Source organism: Calonectris borealis, chromosome 3, assembly GCF_964195595.1.
Source record: "Calonectris borealis chromosome 3, bCalBor7.hap1.2, whole genome shotgun sequence".
NCBI lineage: Eukaryota > Metazoa > Chordata > Aves > Procellariiformes > Procellariidae > Calonectris > Calonectris borealis.
Window position 1 is genome coordinate 30,747,414 of NC_134314.1, and position 17,138 is coordinate 30,764,551.

General features: G+C 38.7%; 1 protein-coding gene across 1 annotated transcript in view; it reads right to left on the reverse strand.

The window, feature by feature from the left end:
• The window catches only part of EYS (eyes shut homolog), a 958,850-nt gene that overhangs the window by 554,008 nt on the left and 387,704 nt on the right, over positions 1–17,138 (reverse strand). Inside the window, exon 22 of the mRNA XM_075145270.1 lies at positions 1,237–1,496. Within this exon, the coding sequence (XP_075001371.1) occupies positions 1,237–1,496 (260 nt within the window). The remainder of the gene's footprint in view (positions 1–1,236; positions 1,497–17,138) is intronic.

The window sequence follows — 17,138 nt, forward strand, 5'->3', positions numbered from 1 at the left end:
GCTAGTTCCCTTTAGATTCCTAGCTGCAAGTTTCAAGAATCCTTGAAGATTCCGTCAAAGTTCCCTGAGAATCTTGGCTGCAAGTTTTTTGGATTATTGAGAAACTGTGCACAAAAAATATTTTGAAAAGACGACTTTTCTGAGGAATGTTAAGAAAAGACTTGAACTACATGTATCTCTACAGATCATTTCTGAAAAAGGTTTCAAAATCAATATAAATACATTGTATTAAAAGCTGTTTTTAAAAAGCAGCTTTTCTAAAAGCTGCTTCAATAAGCAATTTGCATATCTCCCCAGTGACTTTTAACTCAGCAACTTGTAGTAACCTTTACCTTAATAGAAAAAACCTGAGCTATAAATACTGCTGACTTCTACCTATTATCTCCACATCTTTGCAGCTCAGTAAACAGTGAGTAATATTATTGTGGTGTAACACTGCAATTAATATATTTGCTTGGTCCCTAAGACAACCCTACTATTTATAGGTATAAAAATGATGACTTCAAAATCCTGCCTAAATTCCAAATTCAGTAATTGTACTCTCCCAACTTAAATTTTCACTGCAGTTTTAATTAGTTAATGTATTCTTCAGTTCCTATACAGAATTGCATAGTGGTGTTCTGCACAATTAAACTGTTGCTCTATTCCATCTTAGCAGTTCTTGTACATTGAGGGAGAGATTGTGTCTTTTAGGCCATGGCCCAGGAAAGCTGTCAGCACCTGTTGTGATTTTGCTTGTTGTGCATACGGAGAGCAATCCGCTCTATCCATTAGTCAGGGGAAGATTACTCCCCTGATGTGCCAGGCCTTCTTGACAGCTCAGCGGGAAGAGGAACCATTTCCAACTTGCTCCAATTTCTGCACTTTTAACAATTCACATAAATTTTGTCTATTTCTGCCTGTTTTGTCAATTTAATCTGTCAGCTTTGCTGGCCAGCTGCATATCTATCTCTACGTTGTTGTAAAAATTGACTCAGAAATAGTAATTCTGAGTGCTGGAATCTAAACAGCCATAGATTTAATAAGTACTATAATATAAGAAATTAATAGTAGGCAAACTGACAACTATCTTACCAGTCTTTTAACATAACTGATAGACCTGTTGTAATTCATGAAGGTTTTATGTGCTTTGAAAAGGTATACATTGTTATTTTCACTGAAGATAGCATTAAATTCAGCACATATTTGCAACTCTTCTGCAGCAGAACAGAAAAGATTAACTATACCAGTTCTTACCTGTTTTGCAAATGCACGTTGGGTTTCCATCGACTTGTGCCAAGCAGGTTGAATTGTTTATGCATGGATTGTAAGGCAGCTCACAGGGACTGAAGCGCTGATGACAGAAGTCACCAGTATAAAATGGAGGACAAATGCATACAAACTGTCCCTGCTTAGCAGATTCATAACAGGTGGCTCCATTCAGGCATGGTTCAGAATCACATTCATTTATATCTTCACTGCAGTCTGGCCCTGTCCACCCTGCTGTACACGTGCATCTGGAAAAAAAAAGTTGACGTGGTGGAAGAATGAAAATCAACAACTTAGCCTAATCAGTTCCAACAATTAAAAAAAAAAATCAGGAATCTTTTTCTGTGCATAGCTTTCTTCTGCCAATTGTATCAGACTGCACTATGAATAAAAGTTATATTTAGGTTCTTCTCCCACAATTTATTTGAGCAAAAGTAAAATGACTTATTCTAAATCACAGGATTTATCCACTTGGAGAACCACCTGGTTTAGTTAATGCTGACAGAATCATCTGTGGATCTTCTTTAAGCTGAAACACCACCACAAATTATCAAATGTGGAATGTAAGTTTCTTTAAGCTTTAGGATTAGAAAGACATCTTTTCATATGTGTGAAACTACTGAGCAGGTACTTCAGTGTTTGGGATGAAATGCACCAGGTAGCATTCAGTACACTTTGAAGAAAGAAGGTAGGAGGTCAAAGGCACAATACATGATAGAAGAATCCTCTTTTTATGACATTCTTTCTCTTTTTTGTATGCTCTTGTTATTGACAACACAGAAGAGAAAATCTGGACCAAAAATCTATGTTACATCTGATTGTAAAGAATCTATCTTCACAAATTAGATAAATAAAACCAGGTATTTACAACATGAATATGATGATAAGGTTCTAAAAATTAAAAGATAACAATTTGCTAATGATTACAAAGTTTGCAGAGAAAATTTCCTCACTAGCTGCAATATAAGAAAGGCTCTATGTGCATTAAAGGTACACATTCTTGTTACTTTCACTGAAGACAGAATTAAATTCAACATATATTTATACCTATTTTGCAGAACAGAAATAATAAATAGGTTGTTCAAAAGAGAATCAATTAGGTAGTTCTGTTCTGAAAGGCACAGGTATTGCTTGCCACACAAAAGGCAAACTTGGCCCCTTTAAAACAAACACAGTGTTTTCTTTGAAATTTTTAATGTTCTGTATGGTTGGTTCACGGGGTTTAACTTCCATGTCATATGAAATGAAATGGGTATTACTAAGGAACTTTATCATTCGAAAGTCCTTGTATTGTAGCAATAAGGATTCAAAAATGAGGATACTGCATGTTTTTCATGGGAAGAAAAATAGTTGTAACTATCAAAAGGCATTCAGGCATTCTTAAAGCAACTATTTAAAAATCACATTTCAGGAATCATTTATCAGTTACAGCACCCAAAGCACATTTTTGGAAATATGGTTACAAATAAATCTGTTTTGTTAATCTGTGTTTAAGCACAACAAACATATCTACTTTTGCTACAGATGGTAGCATCAATTTGGTATCTAGCAATACCCACAGAATAACATTGAATAACAGTGCACCCACTACTGAGCGCTTTTTTTACTTTTCTCCTAAGTAATCAAACTATAAAAGTACGAGCCTCTATTACAAATTAAGTATCTCCAAATCACTGACACTGGACATAGTAGAACACTCTGTCCCAATAGGTCAGAACAAGTATTTCAGATGTTAGTTGTTTTACAGCTGCTCATTTTCTTCTTGACCTAATTTATGAAGTTCTGAATAAATTACTACCAATGAACTACTACAAAGTGGTATGTAGTACCTTGTTTATGCTCCTTTTGTAGCTTGGAAAGCTCATTAAATGGAGTTTTTCACTTCATGTTAGGAGAATGGGGTTCAATTCTTAACTGGTCCAACTGTTACGGGTGTAACTGAGGTGCAGAGAAGCAAACATATAACATGTTCCATTCCCTTCTTTTCCCTAATGAGTTTCATAACTGCCTTTGAGTTATCAAAACTATTCCGTATGGCCCCAGGGAACATTACGTCAGACAGAGATCACTGAAACACAGCAATTATCTACACTACACAACTAGCCAGTCCTACCCTGGCTTCATGCCAGCTACCAACTGAGATGTAAAGATCAGATTTAACGCAAAATAGACAATTAATAACATAATTTCATTGTACTCTTACCTGTATTATTAAGAAGTTGCTGGTGACCTCATTAAATGTGAAAAAAATACATAGAAGTGTCTATCTCGGGGCCCAGTTTTAAAAGTCAAGACAACATTCTGTTTTAATGAGAACTGGTATTTAAACAAGGTAAGGAGGTGTTAGGAGTATTAAAAGCACAGAATATGGAGAAAAGTTTTTTAACTGTGGCTTATCAGCTACTAGAGCTGATATTCTTGTAAATTATCTGATCAAAAGGCAAAAACCCAAATAGTCTTTTTCAAAATGACCATTTCATTCACTACATTAGAAAAATCAAGATGATTTCTAGGATCCTCAAGGAAAAAAGAAAAAAAAAGAGGTAATACATGCTTTTATGAGACCACATAAAGATAAGATAACCATTGCTCAACTTATTTCTTTTCTTTTACCCGCTTGTAAACTCAGATACAGAGTTCTAATAGTGCTAGCAAAATACAATTAAAGTTTTCATATGCCTTCTAAAGAGAAAAACGTAAATATGGCAGATGTTCTGTATGCAACTTTGTGTTTATTCCTAAATCGTTTAGAAATGATATAAAGTTTTTGAACTTACTTGCCAATATTTGGTGTTTAAATAATGCCAAGTTTTACAAAAGCAACCAAAAAATGCAAGTAATATATAAGAAAACTATCATATTAATCAAACATATTAATCAAAATCTCTTTAAGCATGAAAGTTTGCTATCGCCTGTAAATTTCTCTGCTATATTTGCTAGGAATATATTCAGAATTTTTTTTAGAAACTGTGTAAGTCTAAAAGACGTATTTGGTCTAAAACTTACACAAAGCTAAATAAATATAAATCTAAAAGACTTATATTTATACATATAAATAGGTTACTTTGGGTATCTGAAATGATTTTATCATTGCTAAACTCATAACATTAAAGAAACAATGCAGGAAACACACTAAGCTCCAGAAAAAAAAATAAACTGGAAAACGTCTTTTACATTTTTTCTTAAGAATAAACAAAATGACTATCTTTATTCACACGTAGCTGTAAATTCTGAAGCTAAAGTTTTCACAAGGCCTTTCTTATAAAAATTTTGTCATTTATGAAAAAATTACAAAATTACAAAAATTAAATCCCTAAATAAGGCGTATCATATATTTCCAGATTAACTATGAAAACATTCGACTTATATTACACAATTAAGCAAATGGCATCTTATTCTTTCATACCCTAATTGCATACTTTGTTTTACGAACAGCAATGAGAAGATAATCCATCAGAAACATCAAGAATAATTGTATCCCACACCTTCTGTTTTATACTTTACAATCAGTTGTGAGAAAAACTTTGGGGTAAAAAAAGCTAAAAATGTTATTTTTTGTTGAAAATCATTTTGTTGAAAATAATCTGACAGACTGTTGAAATGATATTTTAATTTTACGTAGTAAAAGCTTCTATTAAACAGTAGAATAATTTATAACATCTTCAAAAAGAGGAAGAATACACTAACAAGGAAGCATGCACTAGCACATGTAATGAGAGAAACAGAAGATTTAGGTTGATGTAGAAATTCTTAATTTTAACTAATTTCCTTTCCTCCAGAATCCATATAAATATTTTCTTTTAAATAACCAAATCCAAATGTTTCCATTCATATTACAAAATCAAACCATGCATGATTTTTCCTTCAAATTATTTATAACATATACCCCACATGGTGCTTTGACTGTGACATGTGTAGAACTCCTCCAACGCACATAGATCACTTTTTGTAAGTATTCTCTGTTGACTTTCCACACATCTCTCCATAGATTTAAGAGTTTTCCATACAGACACAAATAAAAGGAGAGGGTAATGAAAATATACAATATAAATTATATCCATGGCTTTGTATTTTACTACCTGCTTAAACATTAAAGTCAAAGTTAAAAATTGCAAGCTATAGTCATGAATGGTACCCAGAAAAACTAATATTAATAAGTTCCTCTATCTCTATATGAATAGTTAAGTATTAAATTATTTGGTTCTCACCTGCTTGAAAACTCCCTTTTTACTTCTCACATTGCAGTGAAATATATTGGTATCACCTGCCTTATGTTCTACTTTATAGGTTTTAAGGAATCAAATAACGGGGAAGAGTCTTAAGAACCCCTGAATGATTGATGTTGGAAAAAGTCTCTGAGGCTCATCTAGTGCCCCCTGCTCAAAACAGGGTCAACTAGAGGTTTCTCAGGTCTGTGGCTGATCTGGTTTTGAGTACCTCCAAAGATGGGGACTCCACAACCTCTCTGGGCAACGTGTTCCAGCACGTCACCACCCTGACATTAAAGCGGGTTTTTTTAATCTTAAGGTGGAATTTCATGTATTTCAGCTTTTGCCCACTACCTCTTGTCCTGTCACTGGATACCACTGAGAAGAGTCTGCCTCCATCTTTTTCACTCCCTTCCATCAGTTATTTACACACATTGGCAAGAGCTGCCCTGAGCCAAAGCCATTTTTTCAGCATGCCAACCAGAACTGCAATCTACTCTGAATCTTAAGAATTCTAAAGTGACTTTCTATCAATTAGTAAAGCCTATTGGTGGGCTCATTCCAACCTAGCTCAGCTAGAAGCTCTGCAAAAATGCCAAAGCTTGACAAAAGCAGTAGTACAGATGATTATACCAGAGCAGAAGAGATTTCAGAAAGAGACATTTTTTGCTTTCAGATGTCTTACAGCAGAAAAATAGAAGACACTGGTCTTTTCAGTCCTCTGTATTTTGTTCCAAATTTTCAGAAAATATCAGTCAGAGTACTTACCTTTGCCACAGATACAGGTGTTTCTACAGAAAAAAAATGCAATATTCAAGATGCATCAGAACTGTTTTTTTCCTTAGTGGTTCAGTCAAAGCAACAGGAATCCTAAACTGAACCCTCAGATACACTGTGCCCATCATTCATCTGCCTCTTTATTCGACAGGATCTTGATGATCTTTATTCGACAGGATCTTGATGAGGTCAGCCTGACCTCAGTGCCGGGGAAGATTATGGAGTGGTTCGTTTTGAGGGCGCTCACGAGCCATGTGTGGGACAACCAGGGGATCAGGCCCAGCCAGCACAGGTTAATGGAAGGCAGGTCCTGCTTGACCAACCTGATCTCCTTCTATGACCAGGTGACCCACCTCGTGGATGAGGGAAAGGCTGTGGATATGGTCTACCTGGACTTCAGTAAAGCCTTTGACACTGTCTCCCACGGCATTCTCCTAGAGAAGCTGGCGGCTCACGGCTTAGACAGGTACACTCTTTGCTGGGTAAAAAACTCTCTGGACGGCCAAGCCCAGAGAGTTGTGTTGAATGGGAGTTAAATCCAGTTGGCGACCGGTCACGAGCAGTGTTCCCCAGAGCTCGGTACTGGGGCCGGTCTTGTTCAATATCTTTATCAATGATCTGGACGAGGGGATCGAGTGCTCCCTCAGTAAGTTTGCAGACAAGACCAAGTTGGGCGGGAGTGTTGATCTGCTGGAGGGTAAGAAGGCTCTGCAGAGGGACCTGGACAGGCTGGATCGATGGGCCGAGGCCAACTGTATGAGGTTCAACAAGGCCAAGTGCCGGGTCCTGCACTTGGGCCACAACAACCCCAGGCAACGCTACAGGCTTGGGGAAGAATGGCTGGAAAGCTGCCCACAGTAAAAGGACCTGGGGGTGCTGGTTGACAGCCGGCTGAACATGAGCCGGCAGTGTGCCCAGGTGGCCAAGAAGGCCAACGGCATCCTGGCCTGTATTAGAAATAGTGTGGCCAGCAGGAGCAAGGAGGTGATCGTGCCCCTATACTTGGCACTGGTGAGGCCGCACCTCGAATACTGTGTTCAGTTTTGGGCCCCTCACTACAGAAAGGACATTGAGGTGCTGGAGCGTGTCCAGAGAAGGGCAATGAAGCTGGTGAAGGGCCTGGAGCACAAGTCTTATGAGGAGTGGCTGAAGGAACTGGGACTGTTTAGCCTGGAGAAGAGGAGGCTGAGGGGAGACCTCATCGCACTCTACAACTACCTGAAAGGAGGTTGTAGTGAGGTGGATGTTGGTCTCTTCTGCCAAATAACTAGCGATAGGACAAGAGGAAATGGCCTCAAGTTGCACCAAGGGAGGTTTAGACTGGGCATTAGGAGAAATTTCTTTACTGAAAGAGTGGTCAGGCCTTGGAACAGGCTGCCCAGGGAAGTGGTTGAGTTACGATCCCTGGAAGTATTTAAAAGACATGTAGATGAGGCGTTTAGGGACATGATGTAGTGGGTATGGTGGTGTTGGGTTGACGGTTGGATTCGATGATCTTAGAGGTCTTTTCCAACCTTAATGATTCTATGATTCTATGATTCAATCAAATCAACTAACAGCCTGAAAAACCATAGTGCTCAGTAACAAATGTATTCCTTGTAAGCTAGAGGCTATTGGACCATCTGAAGTAGTAAAATGAGAGCCTCGCTTTCAATACATCCACAGCTTTGAATTTAGAGTACCAACACACACCACAAAGCTCCAAAGACATACACTTCCAGTCACTACAGAGTCTTAAAATATTCATTTTTCTCTCTCTTTCCTCCCACAAACATCTTTCTTCCTTTACTCTCTGAAAGTTTAATGCACTCTTTGTTCCTCAGACAGCTATCTGACCCATCTCACATACTCCACCAGCTTTCACCTGCAAAAGCCCTGTTATGAATTTATCTCTGATGTTCTTCTGGTGCTACTAGTTCTCCACTCTCATATGTCACTCCTAGATGTTCTCTTCAAATTTCCACCTGTGTCTTTCTTCCTCTCCCCTGAATTCATCTGAGCCTCTCTTTACTGTCACTTCCTTTATTCCTTTTCTACCTTCTTCTTAGAGCTCTCCATTTGTAACCAATCAAATATGACGCAGATGAACTCATTAGAGAGGTCAAGATTGGTGACAGCCTGGGCTGCAGTGCTCATGCCCTGATGGAATTCACAATCTTGAGGGATATAAACAAGCTGACGAGTAGAGTCAGGACCCTGAATTTTAGGAGAGCAAACTTTCAGCCGTTTAAGGAATTAGCAGATGGGATCCCCTAGGAAACTGCCCTCAGGGACAAAGGAGCTGCACAGAGTTGGCGGCTCTTTAAGGACATAACAGTTCTCGATTTCCACGTAAAAAATCAGGCAAGGAAGGCAGGAGCATGGCTTAGTAAGGACCTCCTGGATAAACTGAACTGTAAGAAGGAAATGCACAGGCAATGGAACAAGGGACATGTATCCTGGGAAGAATATAGGATGTTGCCCTGATGTGTAGGGATGGGATTAGGAAAGTTAAGGCACATTTGGAGCTGAATTTGGCAAGGGATGCAAAGAATAATAAGAAGGGCTTTACAGGTATGTTAGCCAGAAAAGGAAGATTAAAGAAAGTGTTCCTCTGTGATAAATAAGACAGGAGAACTGCTGAGAACTGACACAGAGAAGGCTGATATACTCAACAATTTTTTGCCTCAGTTTTCAATGCTAATCTCTCTTCCCACATGTCTCAACCCTCTGAACCTCATGGCAGGGACTGGGGGAATGAAGTCCTTCCAATCCTAGGAGAAGGTCAGATTTGAGACCACCTGAGGAACCTGAACATACCTAAGCTGATGGGACTCCATGAGATGCACCCCAGGGTCCTGAGTGAACTGGCTCATGTAGTTGCCAAGCCACTTTCCATCATAGCTGAAAAGTCATGGCAGTCAGGCAAAGTCCCCAGTGACTGGAAAAAGGGAAACGTCATGCCCACTTTTAAAAAGGGTCAAAAGGAGGAGCCTGGGAACTACCGACCTGTCAGCCTCACCTCTGTGACTGGGAAGATCATGGAACAGATTCTCCTGCAAGGTATGTCAAAACATACGGAAGACAGGGAGGTGATCTGAGACAGCCAGCATGGCTTCACCAAGGGCGAATCATGCCTGACTAATCCAGTGGCCCTCTACAATGGAGTGACTGCACCAGTGGACACGGGAAGAGCCACAGATGTCATCTACCTTACTTCTGTAAGGTCTTTGATACAGTCCCACACAACTTTCTTGCTGTTAAATTGGACAGATACGGTTTTGATGGATAAATAAGAAACCGGCTGGATGGCTGTGTCCTAAAAGTTATAGTCAATGGCTCAATGTCCAAATGGAGATCAGTAACAATTGGTGTCCCTCACGGGTCTGTAGTGGGATCAATAACTATTTAGTATCTTCATCAATGACATAGACAGTGGGATTGAGTGCACCCTCAGCAAGTTTGCAGATGACACCAAGCTGAGCGGTGCAGTTGATACACTTGAGGGAAGGGATGCCATCTAGAGGGACCCTGACAGGCTTGAGAGGTGGGCCTGTGCGAACCTCATGAGTTCAACAAGGCCAAGTACAAGGTCTTACTCCTGGGTCAGCACAATCACCAGTATCAATATAAGCTGGGGGATGAATGGATTGAGAGCAGCCCTGCGGAGAAGGACTTGGGGATACTGGTGGATGAAAAACTGGACATGAGATGGCAATGTGCACCCACAGCCCAGAAAGCCAATCATGTCCTGAACTGCATAAAAAGAAGCAAGGTCAAGGGGGGTGATTCTGCCCCTCTACTCTGCTCTGGTGAGACCCCACCTGGAGTACTGCACTCACCTCTGGGGTCCCCAGTACAAGAAATATGTGGACCTGTTAGAGCAGGTCCAGAGGATGATCACGAAAATGCCTATGGAGAAAGGTTGAGAGAGCTGGGGTTGTTTGGCCTGGAGAAGAGAAGGCTCTGGGGTGACTTAATTGGGCCTTCCAATAATTAAAGGGAACTTATAAGACGGAGAGAGACTTTTTACCAGAGCCTGTAGTGACAGGACAAGGGACAATGGTTTTAAAGTGAAAGAGGATAGATTTATATTGGACATAAGAAAGAAATTTTTTACATTAAGGATGGTGAGACACTGGAACAGGTTACCCAGAGAAGTTGTGGATGCCCCATCATTGGAAGAGTTCAGTGTCAGGTTGAATAGGGTTTTGAGCAACTTGACCTAGTGAAAGATGTCCCTGCCCATGGCAGGGGGGTTGAACTAGATAATCTTTAAAGGTCCCTTCCAACCCAAACCAGTCTATGATTCTGTGATTCTATGACTTTTGCCACTGCTTGTATAAGGCCCTTGGCTGTGCACTGACCCAGCAGTGCAGGGGCTGAGCCTTGCCGGGGTCTGAGCTGGGTGTCGCTGGTTTAACACCTGCACTGGGGCCCAGTAACTGCTGCCTCCCCTGCTCCAGCTTCAGCTCTGAGAATGGCCCCTCTAGGAGGGGGTCACACACACACACACACACGCCCCCCACCCTGCCGTCACTGCCTGACAAATCATAGCCCTTTGTGTTGCGGGGGTTGGGGGCCACAACCAGGCTGCAGCTGGCAGCCCGGGAGAAGGAAGTGGGCTGTGACAGGGAAATGCCCAAGACTGAGGATGAAACTAGTTGCTTAATCTGTTCTGCATTGCAAAAGTTTTTATTCTGCTCTTTTTTAACATACTCTTAACATGGGACATATATAGTAATCTTTATCAATAGTAGCAATGGGGTAGAATTTTTAAATGATTGAGGCAAAGTCATAAAGGATAATAATGGCAAAGACTAAAATTCCTATTTCTTTTATTGCTGTGGTTAAGAAGGTAGGAACAATTAACTCCTGAAATAAAAATGCTGAGTTATAAACTTGCTCACTCATTGCCCTTTTCTGACGTGTGCCAGAAAACTTTTGGTTACTGTGAATAACAGGAGGATCTTTTCCACACCAGTGCTTTCTATTTCAAGCTCCTGAACTGGAGGAGCTTGAAGTGCCCAAGGTCTATCTGACTGTTGGAAGGAGTGCTGGACACTGTGAAAGTACTGCAGTATCTCAGCTTAGGGGACTACCATTTTCTTAGGAGTGGCATGTCTTGTTGCTTGCATTTGTCCTGAGCAACTCTTAAGTTATTAACTCTTAAGTTAAAAATAAAGTAAAAATACAGATAAATTCCAGATGTGTTTAGTGCTGTCCCAGGCAACAATGGCATGTTAGTAGGTCAGATATAAGCCTTTCAGCTTTGCCTTTGAGAAATGCTAGGACATCCTTCATTATTACAACATCATCCTTCAATATCAAAATTACTACAATAGTCATCACCACTTTTTGTAAACTGAGTTATCAATTTGAGCACAGAGACTGAACTATCCTCTCATCTCAATTCAGTGCAAGGAAGTGGTATTAAACTACCACTGCTGTGGTTAGTCAAGAAGAAAGTTCAGCTCCTTGGACTGTCAATCTGACAATGGGAAGTTTCATTAGCAGTGAAATAACCAATAACTTACTTTAATTTCGATGAAGTAGTTCAGGGCATAAAAAGATTAAACAAAGGAAGAAATAGTCAAGAAGTTCATCCATTATCTAGTGGTTTTGATTCCTCAATACAGTCATGTCTGCCATGACCAAACAATAAATATCTTTCCAAACTGTGTAAATGTGTACAGCAAGAAAGTGGCCACACAGGAGGAATCAGCTCTTCCCCTCTCACCTCTCTCCAAAGGATTAATCAGTAAGTGAGTGAAGAGCAATTTGTCTTTCACAAAGTAAATTGATAGGTGAATATCAATTTCACAATTAAATTATAAAAGAAATTCCATCTGCCTTTATCAGCTGTTAGAATAAAGATGGGAAGCTGAAATTAAGGAAAACAAAATTGTTACCTTTGTCATACATACACCTACAATTTCTTAATTTAACAGAGATGTAGATGCTGGATTATGGGAAGTATATGCACCACCTGTAGTCTTCGAGTTGAATCTGAAGTGGGGGCTAAGAAAGCATAGATAAAATACTTGGGGAATGGTACCAGGTAATAACAGACATGCACGGATGAACTCTTTATTGCGTGCCTAATCATTCTAAGTGTCCGAGTTGTTTGCATCACGTAATGCAAAATACACATAGCACTACAATGACTAATAATATAGTGCATGAACTGTAAATGCAATGGACCTTGCTGCCATTACACCTCAGAAATCAAATTAATCTGTAAAAGAACGCTACAGTAAAACCTACACTGTGTATGTCCTAAGATCCTTGGCTAAACTGGCTGAAACAACTTTCACTCTTCTCCTCTGTTCATATGCTGTATGAAGGTTGTTGAATACTATGCAAGTCAACATGTTTCCTAACTTAACACTACTATCTGTAAAACAATCTATCATTTATTTTGAATATATTACTTTCCAAACTATTTACACAGCTTGACCAACTAATGCTTTGTGTACTACCTATTCAATAATAGCAAAGCGAAAGCACTGAATGAATATAAGCTAGAGTTTGATCCCAATGGCCATCGCTAATATCTAAAAGGAACCATATATTGTTAGTGTTTGTCCATTAGTTCAGTAGGAATGTGAATATTGTTGAGCACTGGAAGTTGTTTAAGCAGTAGAATACTAATCCAAGTCTCACATTTCACCAAGTCGTGTTCTACTAATGAAAGAAAGTACCAAGAACTTCTGCAAAAGACATGTAGCAAAGGCATCTGTAGTGATCCAGACTGGAATACCATTGTACATCAAGGCGTTAGTGCTCCATGTAATAGTTAACCTGTGTAGGCATGTACTGTGCTGTGCCAAGTAGCATGTAGAGCTTGGCTTTGTGGCCTGTGCTGTGTTGTGCGCATCCCTTGACCACTGGATAAACTTTGCTAGCTAATTTTAACAGAGGAGTCTCAGTACATGTGACTGCACCAGCTGTGTGTCCTTGCCTTTATCTAAGACTGCAGCAACAAGTTCTCATGTGAACATCCTTTCTATTTAACAGTAGAAATGATGAACTGAGTTGTTTTCTTGTAAGAAAATCCTGTAAGAGCTCGAATAACCAGAAAGGGGCAATCTTTACATATACAGGCTCTGCATGGCATGCTGGCCCTGATGGGAGGCCCATTTGATGCTGCACAACTGGGGGTTCCCTGAAGGGATATAAGATTATATCCTATCTTGTTCTTTATAGTGTTAGCTCCATATGTGGCATTCTAGTGATACTGTGTATACAGTCTGAGTGCCTTTCTTAGTGGGATCATAATGAAACAGCATCTCCTGTTGCAAAACATCATCTCAGTCCCATTTAAAAAAGTAATAAAATAAGATGGATACCCGAGTCTCACTGGTTTCACCTATGCAGCAGAAGCTGTCTTCTTTGCACTGCCCATCCTGGACATGTCATTCCATGCTGGGATGACATAGAGAAAAGAAAGGAGCCAAAGGCTATGACCCCATAGTATGGCACAAATAGAGATGGTGTGTGAAGCAAAAGAGTTGGTGCAGACCCAGAGTGAACACTATATATGTTTTGACAGGTTTACTTCAGACTAGTTCTAGTCTTGTGTCATGGACTGAATATCCAGTAGTATTTGTATCATACGGGATACACTCTGAGTGTATCTTCTAATTTAGTTTCATCCAAAAAAATTCCAGTTTGCATGTATAGGATCATTCGGCATTGCAAGCCAACCAATGCACGGTCACTGGGTATGTCTCAGAGATTTACCGCAAAAATCTACTCACAATCTGAACTAAAACTCATCCTGGAGTAAGCCCCTTTCCACCTAGACAGCTAAGGGATCCGTCCTCCAGAAAGACTGCAGAGCACACCAGCTAGGAACAGACTTGCCTTTCACCCATGCGATTCTAACCACTGAAAGTTTGTACATTATGAGTTAAGCCACTTTGAAGATGCTGTTTTGTCATTGGAGAGAAGTAAGTTACTAGAAGTCCAGATCTCAGATGAGTTGAATGGCTTTCGGAAGGAATCTCTCCATCTACTTATCTTCATTGGCTATAAAGGAAACAGTACAAGCAGGCTTATGAACTTAGGGTTCTCTGTCAGATACACAAAGAACTATCTGGACCAAACCGCTTTCCTCAAATTCGAAAATACTATCTAACAGTCTAAATAATTCAGGTACTTTTGAAAATTCAATTCTGTGGGTGTTTTGGTTTTTTTTAAACTGTGCTATCTTCTTCAATCTGATATGCTACGAAACCCTGATATTTCAGAGGCAGCTATATTCCTTTGCTAAAAAGGTAGTCCAACAGTGAACAGTTTCACATAAATTTCTCATAGAAAAGAAGAATAAATGGTTTTAAGAGTTTTTTGGTATGTAGACCTCATAAACCTTATGTAATTTTAATAATTATAATTGTAATTTTAATAATTATAACCATAATAATAAATACTTATTCCCTTTAGCTTTATGTATTCTTGAGCACTGAAACAATTAAAATTATAATCGTCTTTAAAAAAGCAGGCATAAAACTGAAGTCTATCAGATATATAACTTTGATTTTTATCATGTCCTACTCAAAGTATACCATAAACAGAAGGCTCCACAGCAACTGCTCGATTTCTCCTTAGTTTTTACCATTTTCAAAAGCTAGACCTGTACTTTTAGAATATTCCTGATGCACATGTTAAAAAAGCTATTTGTATTTTCTCATTCTGAAGACAGACTGATACATCTTTTTCTGCTTTTAGATTTCTGAATTAGAAATCAGAAGGATTAACCCTTTTACATAGAAAACATGGAGTACAATACAAATAAATAAATAAAATCTGCAAATATAAGTATGCTCAACCCCTTCAGCATGTTCTTAAAACTGGAAATAGAAGTGGATATTGACCCCAAACTAAAGAAAAAGGATTTGGGAGGTACATTGCAGGGAAGAGAGATAAAAAGATTACATTTCTGCTACTATAACAGTGTGTAAGTGTGCCTTTTGCGTGTTTGATGCATACAGAAAAACTTCAGAGGGTTTAGGTAGTTTTCATTCCCTTCCAGTGTAATTGCTTCAATCTTTTTATCCATGTCCTTTTTCTCATTTTTTAGGACATATTTTCTGTATTTTGTATACTTTTGCTCCCATAATCCTCTGCTCACATTCTTCCTTTTGGTAGCAATAACTAAAATTTGTTCCTAATATTCTGTGTATTCAGGGACATGACACAAAGGAGAAAATGTTTTAGAGGAAAAAAATAGACAAAGTTGTATTTGCTTGTTTTCCAGATATTTCTTCTTTAATCCTCTATTTGAAGCAATGAGCTCACACAATCACAAGGTAACATTCAGCTCAATAAGATAGCAAGCTATATTTCAGCTTTCACTTCAAGCTCTAGTTCAGCTGCAATTTGTGTTTTTCTGCATTTCTGTTTTAGGAACTTCCAACTCCCGATTTTTTTTTAATGCAGCTTTTTTTCTTTTTCTGTTTTCCTAAACCAAAATACAAGATACATCTTATGTCAAACTGGATGCAACTTTCAGACCACTGGATCACAGAGATGACGTACACCCAGTTCCTTTTCAGATCAATCAAATTATTTGCATATTTATCTCAAGAAGGATTTGGCAGCAAATCCTCCTATTTACAAAGCCAGATGAACTTAAATTGTTTTATGTTTTGTCTGGGAAGCATTAAAATAATTAAAAATCACCAGTAAAACTGTCACTAGAGGGCAGTCTCTTTAGAAGGAATGTTTGTGCTTAAAAAAGTATTCAAAAACTTTTAATTAAGGAAGACAACAAAACAAGTAAAACTGAGCATTATTACTGTCACTCAGGACATATGATTTGGAACCAGAAAATAGGCCATGACCACGTAGAAAATAGTTGGTAAAGTACCTTCCTATCAGTTTTACCTCACAAAACTCCTATTTTAGACACAGCAGGAAATCGTTAAAAATTACACAAAAAAGTTTTTCATGTTTTGGGAGTATTTTTTTACTTTTGCTTTACAGTTTCGGTTATTATCTAGGGTGCTAGGAAAAACTACTTACCATGTTCAAGATTTTTAAAAGAAATTATAAGAAGATTAAAAATACCGAATCATCCCTTAAAAAATTAGGAACTTCCTTCTCTTAAATTCCCCAAGTTATATCAGAAAGGTGTCATACTTGTGTGAAAATTTTGGAATGCAGCTTAGCAAGTTAGCACACAACACAGGGTAAAGAGAAAGAAAGGTCTGTCTAAATTTGTGTTCAGTGTGTAAAACAATTTTCTGAGTAGCAGCGTCAAATTCTTAAATTACTGCAGATCCCCATATAGAGTGTGTATGCATTTGGGCATGTGAAGCTGCTTTTTCGAATAACATCATCTATTAAGTAAACGTACTTTAGACTTCCTTCTGTTCCTGACAAAATGCAAAGGGAAAAGGCCATACATTCCTTTTTATCTTACCATCTGTTGTCATTAACATCAAGAGCTGCATTCTTTGCCTATGTGTCCTTCATCCCACACTGGAACAACAACAATCAGTATCACAGCAACAAGGTAACTCAAGACTCCATCCAACAATATGGGGGAAAATACATAATTTGCATCCTTTTTAACAGGCAACATTTATCCAAAGATCAAGTCTGCCAGAGAGAAAAACCTTCATTTGTGAAAACACAGCATGAGTAAACCAATGCTATGGTGAACAGTAAGTAAAGAATCTACCTCCAGTATCTTGGATGGTACTGATTTGCTTTGGTAGAAGAAAAAAAAAAGAAGTATTATTTCATTCTTTCAAGAATCAAAGGGAATCAGTTGTCATACTGTGTCCAAGAAGCAGATGTTACATGAAGTTAATCTGTTAGAGCTCAGATATTGAATAAATCAGCTCTCTGGAAGACTCTCCATCTTTGAAGGATTCCTGAACAAAAGACTTCCATCTCCCTAGTCACCTGTTTGCT